Raw genomic sequence first — 7,329 nt, forward strand, 5'->3', positions numbered from 1 at the left:
TATCGTCAATGCTCTTGTTTGAAGAAAACCGAAGGAAACATCTCCTTCAAGAGATCGAACTCACTCTCCTGCTGATGAAATCCCTGTTGCTGTTGTTGATGATAAGTAGGGTTCACGTTCACACTAGCGTATGGCACACGGAAGAGATCATCATTTGAGAAGCTTCTTGGAGTATTCATTATGAGGTCGGAGAATACTGGAGACGAAGATGGGTTGTAATCTGATGCGGTGGTTCCAGAGAACATTGCCGTCCGGCGATTGGTCGGGATCGGGTGGTTGTGCTGACTCTCGTAAGTTGTGATCACGACCGTTGGATCTTGGTAGGATCTCTCCACTCTCTTCTTCACGTTACATTTCTGCGTCGTGCATCTATAGTAACTCCTGTTCGCGTAATTGAGAGTATAGTATATTGTTTTAGCATGTGACTTGTAATTATAATGTTAGTTACATTTTTTTTTTTTTTTTAATTTTCTTCGTTGTTAATTAAAATATAGACTGAAAAACAAAATTGATAAGACTTTTCAAACAATGTCATAAATATTTCTTTATCGATGTGTATTGAATGATAAAAATAAAAAACTAAAAGTTTTAGAAGGATAATTATATTGAAATAAATCGTTTTATAAAAATAAATATAATAATTATTAAGGACCGATAAAATTACCTCGGATAAGGACTGTTTTTTACTGCTTTTTGGCCGTACTTTCTCCAACGATAGCCGTCTTCGAGATGATCAACTTCAGTCTTAGTCATGAACGAGACTCGTGGCTCTTTTTTCTTCTCCTCTTTCTTCTTTGTTTTAACTCTGAACCATATCATATGTTCAATTAAATTAACGTTTAATTAGGTTGGACCATCTCTAGTTTATGGCAACGTACCGTACATTTGACTTTGATTCATTGAACTATATTTAATAATGTTAAGCATCAAATGATTGTTAGGACTAGCACACAAAGTAATACAAATACTATTAAAAAAATTAAAAAATGGGACACGTCGTTTTGTTTAACTGGTTTCTTTAGGGATAAGATTTATACAACAATAATTATAGGTACGAACAATGAATAAACTATCTTTCAAAACGTACCAGAATAGAATCCCAATTAATCAGTAATATTAGGTTACGTATTACAGAAAAATATGGACGAAATAATTTGAGTTGTCATTCTTTCAATTATGAAACTTGAATCCTACCCAAACATGCATATCAGCGTAAAATTAAATATTAACAAGTAAATTTGTATACTACATAGTTTCATCAAAACTAAATCCCAGTGTTCTTAAAGATGTCTTTTTATGGTATGCAAAATCTATATTGTATGTTTCGTATAAAAGAAAAACCTGAAATCAATATCAAAGTGAAATACTTTAGTTCAAGAGAATCATTTTCAAGNAAGCAATTCTTATTCGGTTTTAAAAGCATAAAAAAAAAAAAAAAAAAAAAAAAAAAAACAAGAAATGTGTTTAGTTTATTTTTCACGTAATTTAAGATTTTTTTGGGTAAATAAAAACAAAAGAAAGTAGTTAAGTTTGATAATGATTCATGTGAAGTCTAAATATGTCTATTTTGCTATATAATTAGGAAAAAGAACTTATATAAAACTTACACTTTCTGAGAACGTTGATCATCTTCTCCTCCATCGCCAGCTTCTCTTTTCTTCAGGATCTTGCCGGAATCTTCACCGGGATGATGATCGGCCTCACTTGAAGAAGGAGAAGCTGAAACTCTTACTTCACTCTTAATGGTTGCACAACCACCACCGACAACTTCATGACTCTTATGGCTACTATTATAATTAAAAGCATTATACAAACCGTTTTCTTGATCGATCGAAGGATTAAAAAAGTCGGAAGAAGATGGAGAAAGCTCGAAGCCCAAATCGAACGCTCCTTGAGGACTCAAGTTCTTCGAGGGTAGATCGAAACCGAGTTGTGATGATGAGATCATGTTTGCATTATAAGTAGATGGACCGGAAACGTAAGGGAGGTTCATCATATTTTGGTTGTTGATATTGTAATGGTTATACGATGAAGTGTAGTGATAGTTGTTAAGATCTTTGATTTCATTAGACATGACGAAGAACAAAGAGAGGAATCTTAAACCAAAAAGGAAAGACAAAAAAAGAAAAGAAAATGACAAAGAGAGGAGCGTGAAGAAGAAGAAGAACTTTTTACGTTAATGAATTTTTTAGTCGGTCTAAATTTGGTGTTAAGACTTTTGAGTCGTCTCGTATTTATGCCTTTTGAAAATATATATTATCTATTATGTCTTGCTGAATAAATATATAGTAAATGGCGTTTTAGCATATACTTTTTTCTCTTTTGTCTTAGATATATATGTACAAATCTAAGGTTGAATGAAAAGAGTATTGAAGTGTGAATGATTCAAAAAGAGGTTTGAATGACTTTTTATATATTAAAAATAATGATAACTTTTATAAAGTTAAGTTGACGAAAAGCATTTTACCTCTTCCCAAATCGAGAGTTACAAAAGTGGCCTCGAGTGAGGAAACATATACTTCTTCCTTGTCATTTTGTTTCTTAAACAGTGTGAACATGAACACAAAAGAAAAAGCCATTTTACCATAAATAAACATCTTTCAAGCCTCTCTATTCATTGTCTGACCAAACAAAAAGAAAGAAAATAATCTCTATCTTTTTACAAATTTGTGTTGTTTTTAGTAATGCTACTTTATTTTTGGGGCCTTAAAGTAAGACATGAAAAGTTGATATTAATTTACATATCTTTTTCAGATGTGGGAAACAAAGCTTCNTCAAGCCTCTCTATTCATTGTCTGACCAAACAAAAAGAAAGAAAATAATCTCTATCTTTTTACATATTTGGGTTGTCTTTAGCAATGCTACTTTATTTTTGGGGCCTTAAAGTAAGACATGAAAAGTTGATATTAATTTACATCTTTTTTCAGATGTGGGAAACAAAGCTTGTTGTTGTGTAGGAAGGCTCATGCATGAGGTGATGACTAGTGGTTAACCGGCAACCGGAAGTAGACAGTCTCCGGTCATCTTGGTGTGAAGGAGGAAGAGCCAAGTCAAAGAGGATTGTGGGGTTATATGGATGACACGTGTTATTTATTGGCACCGGCGTTTGACCGTAACCGACACATGACCTGGCACGTGGTGGACTATTGGATTGTGTAATTCCCCTAAACCCTAATAAATATCAGACGTTTTAGTTTTATTAAATTTTAATATTTCAAGTCAAAGGTTGCAATTGCGACAACATACATATTACATACGTATCCGTATATGATTTCGACGTAGTTAGAACCAGTTTACATGAAACTTTACATACATAGTTCTTTGTAAACTATAACAAATTATTCGAAAAACAAAATTATCAGTCGGTGCTTACAAATCGTTTTAATATAAAGTGGTACATACATATGGGAGGACTACTAGAGCGGGACTAAACTTGGTTTTGTAAATAAAAATTAATTAGGGACGTTAAAAGTAAAAATTAAATTAGGAATTGTATGAACCATTTGATCGTAAATGTCCATTTTATGTATAGGTTTTGGATTTATTTGTGTTATTCACGTTAAGGAAAATAAAATAATCGAATATATATGATCTAAATACTGACGATTTACAAACGTCATCACGGTTCACGCTGCAGAATCTCTTTTTTCAGTTTTCACATTAGAAGTTTCCTCATCAAGCATAACAAAAACATTTAAATAACATAAATAATTTAAATATGAAATATGGCCAAATGTATCTATTATAGATATCTTTGTTGATGCTTTTTAATATTTAATACTTTTTGTCAACAAGACAAAATAATTTTATTTCGGGGAAAAAAGTGGAACTGATGGGAAAAAATGAAGGAAATAAGAAAAGAGAGACATATGATTCCTAACGAAAAATGACAATGAGAAGTGAACAGAAATTGACTTTACATATGGTACGGTCAAAATACATTTATTTTCCTTTTATAGATATGTACAAATTTTTAATATTGTACACCTTAAAATATAAACAGCTCATGTGTCTGAATATTTTTGTTCAAATTACGAATTACAGCTTCATGCATGTAGCTTTGATTAATTATACACACAAAAAAAAATATTGAAGCATCATGCATACTTGATCATATCATTCGAAAAAGGAAATATATAATGATGAAAAACGTTTACGTGACAAAACTACAATTGTAGATTGTCGAGTCGAGATGGCCCAAAGAAAGCAACTGATCAGTCATGATCATCAAAGGACCAAAACTTCAATAATTACTTTTTACTTGTACGTTTTTGAATATATGCAGTGCACCGAGCAAAATTAATCAATTCACGTACTAAACCATTTTTATTTTTCGTTTATAGAATTCTTTTTTTTTAAACAATATGGTTCACAGTGTATTTTGTTTTTACTACTGATGAAATCACTGCGAGATAAAAATAAAGTATTGTAAAAAGCAGTCAACCTCTCTTTCTGTATATTTTCAGTTCTGTAAACTAAAATCACCAAACTAAGCAGTCAACCTCTCTTTCTCTGTAAGAGCTTAAATAGTTATATATACATAAAAATATATGTTTGCAGTTGAAATTTACGACCAATTTCGCGGAATATGTACGGAAGAACCAAACTTCTTGAAGATTTTTTGTTGTTGTAGAGTACGATTATTCATTCATTCACCATCTTTGTTTGAATAGTTGTCATGATTGAGAAAGCATAATATTTAATATTTGTAACTATTAAAGTCTAGTAAATGCTAACATAAATGATTATGATTCTATAAGATATGAGAAATTGAGAAGGAGATTGTTGACCTACACCAGAGTTGAATGGAACAGGCTTCTTGATAGGTATGTGACAACATAGTAAAAGCAAGAAAATCTCTTCTAAATTATGATCCTAGCCATCCTATCAACATTTATATTAAGTGATGAAAGTGAAAGATATATGAGTAAATAAATTCATCGGAAACAAAACCATAAGTAAAATGATTAACAAATATCGAATATTTTTGTTTTGTTAACAACATTTGTCATTTACTCTTTCGGAATTTGTGAACAAAAGTTTTTGCTCAAACCGAAAATACGTACACATGAAAGAAACATGCATCTTTTGATCAGAAAATACATACACATGAAAGAAACATGTATCTTTTGATCTTAGCCACCAAAGCGAAGTCAACCAAAGGAAACACGAAAATCAAACTTCTAATTCATGATTATCATCATCATGATCTTGGGAGAGAAGGTGACAATTTCTGCCATAAGAAAAGGGTAAGCAAGAAACAAAAATCAAACTGGTTCAACTAAACCGAAAACCGCGGATTTTCCATTGATACATCTTCAATCATGTTGTAATGCGTGTTACGTACTAAACAGAAGTTTCCAAGAGATCTACAAGAGTGATCCTTCCACTATTGGTTCGGTCAAGCTTGTCAAACTGCTTAGAGATCAGTATAATGTCCTTATCGGTCATTTTCTCCATCTGTTTTAGTTTGTATATCACATACTCTGCTTTACTGCAAGAAGAATGAAAACCAAGATGATCAAATGGACCAAAGATCACATGATATTAATCAAAGACATTCAGGGCATTTAGTAGACTATTTAGATACTTAATTAGGGTATACGAATCTACTAAAATCTTGAGCTATTAGAATTAAATCTAACTAGAGAATGCTTCGATATTTTGACTAATCAACTAGTTCAAGATAAACCAGAGAATCTTAGAAACTAATGATTTCAAGAACCTGAACAAGAATGAATGAAGCTTGAGGAATAACATCAAAGAACACAACTTTTCGTGTGCATGAATCAAACATTTGCAAATCAACGAAACTGGCATTGAAGAAAACGTGCTAAAAACACGGCAATTGATAAGAAGAGAAGAAAGGAGCAAAATGAGTACCTTATGCAGCCATTGCAGTCAATATCCGCAGCAAAGAACTGAGAGATAGACATGCTTTGGCCAAGCACTTTCTTGGCCCGCTCTCTATTCCTCTTATCAAGTCTTGCTTCAGCCAAACAAAAAAACGCTCGAGCAACAGCTAAAGTAGACACAAGCAACCAAATCCCAGCGAGAAGCCTACCCAGCAATGTACTAAAAGCCCGGTCACCATACCCAACTGTAGTAGCCAACATAACCGAGAACCAAAACGAATCGAACCACCCGGTTTTCTCAACAAAACGCATAATCAAAACTCCACACATCGTTACAGCACCAAAGTACAAAGCATCAATACCACGATCAGGCGGATTCACATTGTAGCTATCTCGATTCAGCCAATAGATAAGCACACCTAAAGAGAGATACGCAACAAGCAAAACAACAGCTTGTCTTACAACAACTGTTTTGGAATCAGATTGCTCTGTTCTGTGATCTTTTGGTTGAGATATATCGTTGACTTCAGCCTGGTCATTTGAATGAGATATATCGTTGATTACAACCATAGCAGGAGCTGTTTTAGATCGATGGAGATGGTGGGCCGGTACATTAAGCTCCGGAGGTGGGAGAAGGAGGTCTATGGAATTAGAGGATGAGGTTGTGGAAGAGGATGAAGGAGAAGAGTTTTCAGAGAACGGACCAAAGATTAACCGGTTTTTGAGTTCCGATGGAGTCAATGGCATCGGAATCGTGACGTCGTTGTGTTCCTCCGGTAAAGGAAACAGAGACGGTGGTTGGTTGAGTCTAGGGCTAATCAAGTATTGCTGTAATGGGTCATTGTTGTTATCGTCGTTTGCCATTTGGGGTTTCGCCGGGAAACCGGAAAGTTGAGAAATTTCAGAAACCAGGGTGGTTTTCCGATGATAAAGGAACAAGCTTTTATCTGTCTGAACACCAAAGGTTGAACCTTTTGTCGGGATTATGATTTGGCTTTTGCTTATTCAGTGTTATTCTTGACTCTTGAGAATTGTTCATAAAAGTATACTACTGTGATCTTGTATGTAAGATGAGGTCGGTTTTAAATAAGACAGTTTTCTGATAAAACTGATTGACACGATATTAGGATAGTTGGCCCCCTATGGTTTATAGTTGACTTCTATCTATTTGATTAACCCTATGTTGCTGGCAAGTATAACAGTACTAGTTCATGTACTCCACACACCACACTCCACAGAAAGAAAAAAAAATATATTACAACAGATTTGTATTTGATAGTACGTAACACAACTATTCTACTGAGAAATCAGCATCGGAGTCCAGGTCAACTATCTTGGAAGCAGCAATCTATGGGTTCCTCCTTCAACGTGGATGCCTTATAGTTAGAAAGGTAGTACTGTTCGATGCTGAGGCATCAAACTGGGGTGCCACGCTCATTTTTCGGTAGATTCACCACTTTGCTGATATTGTTTG

At 33.8% G+C, this 7,329-nt stretch overlaps 2 protein-coding genes across 4 annotated transcripts in view; both read right to left on the reverse strand.

Moving 5' to 3' along the window:
* The window catches only part of LOC104771897 (probable WRKY transcription factor 8), a 5,039-nt gene extending 2,762 nt beyond the window's left edge, over positions 1-2,277 (reverse strand). Inside the window, exons 1-3 of one of the 3 annotated variants that reach the window (XM_019241714.1) lie at positions 1,608-2,270; positions 665-805; positions 155-381 (exon numbers count right to left, since the gene is read on the reverse strand). In XM_019241714.1, the coding sequence (XP_019097259.1) occupies positions 155-381; positions 665-805; positions 1,608-2,074 (835 nt within the window). In that variant the 5' untranslated portion in view covers positions 2,075-2,270. Of the gene's footprint in view, positions 1-5; positions 382-664; positions 806-1,607 lie in introns of those variants that run through there. The other 2 variants (XM_010496501.1, XM_019241715.1) reach the window with 2 other exon arrangements.
* Positions 5,169-6,876, reverse strand: LOC104771898 (two-pore potassium channel 2-like). The gene is made up of 2 exons (XM_010496502.2): positions 5,884-6,876; positions 5,169-5,494 (listed from the first exon to the last, which is right to left on the reverse strand). Exons 1-2 carry the CDS (start codon positions 6,717-6,719, stop codon positions 5,347-5,349), a joined length of 984 nt encoding a protein of 327 aa, XP_010494804.1. The 5' UTR covers positions 6,720-6,876; the 3' UTR covers positions 5,169-5,346.

The sequence above is a fragment of the Camelina sativa genome, chromosome 20, assembly GCF_000633955.1.
Source record: "Camelina sativa cultivar DH55 chromosome 20, Cs, whole genome shotgun sequence".
Taxonomy (NCBI): domain Eukaryota; kingdom Viridiplantae; phylum Streptophyta; class Magnoliopsida; order Brassicales; family Brassicaceae; genus Camelina; species Camelina sativa.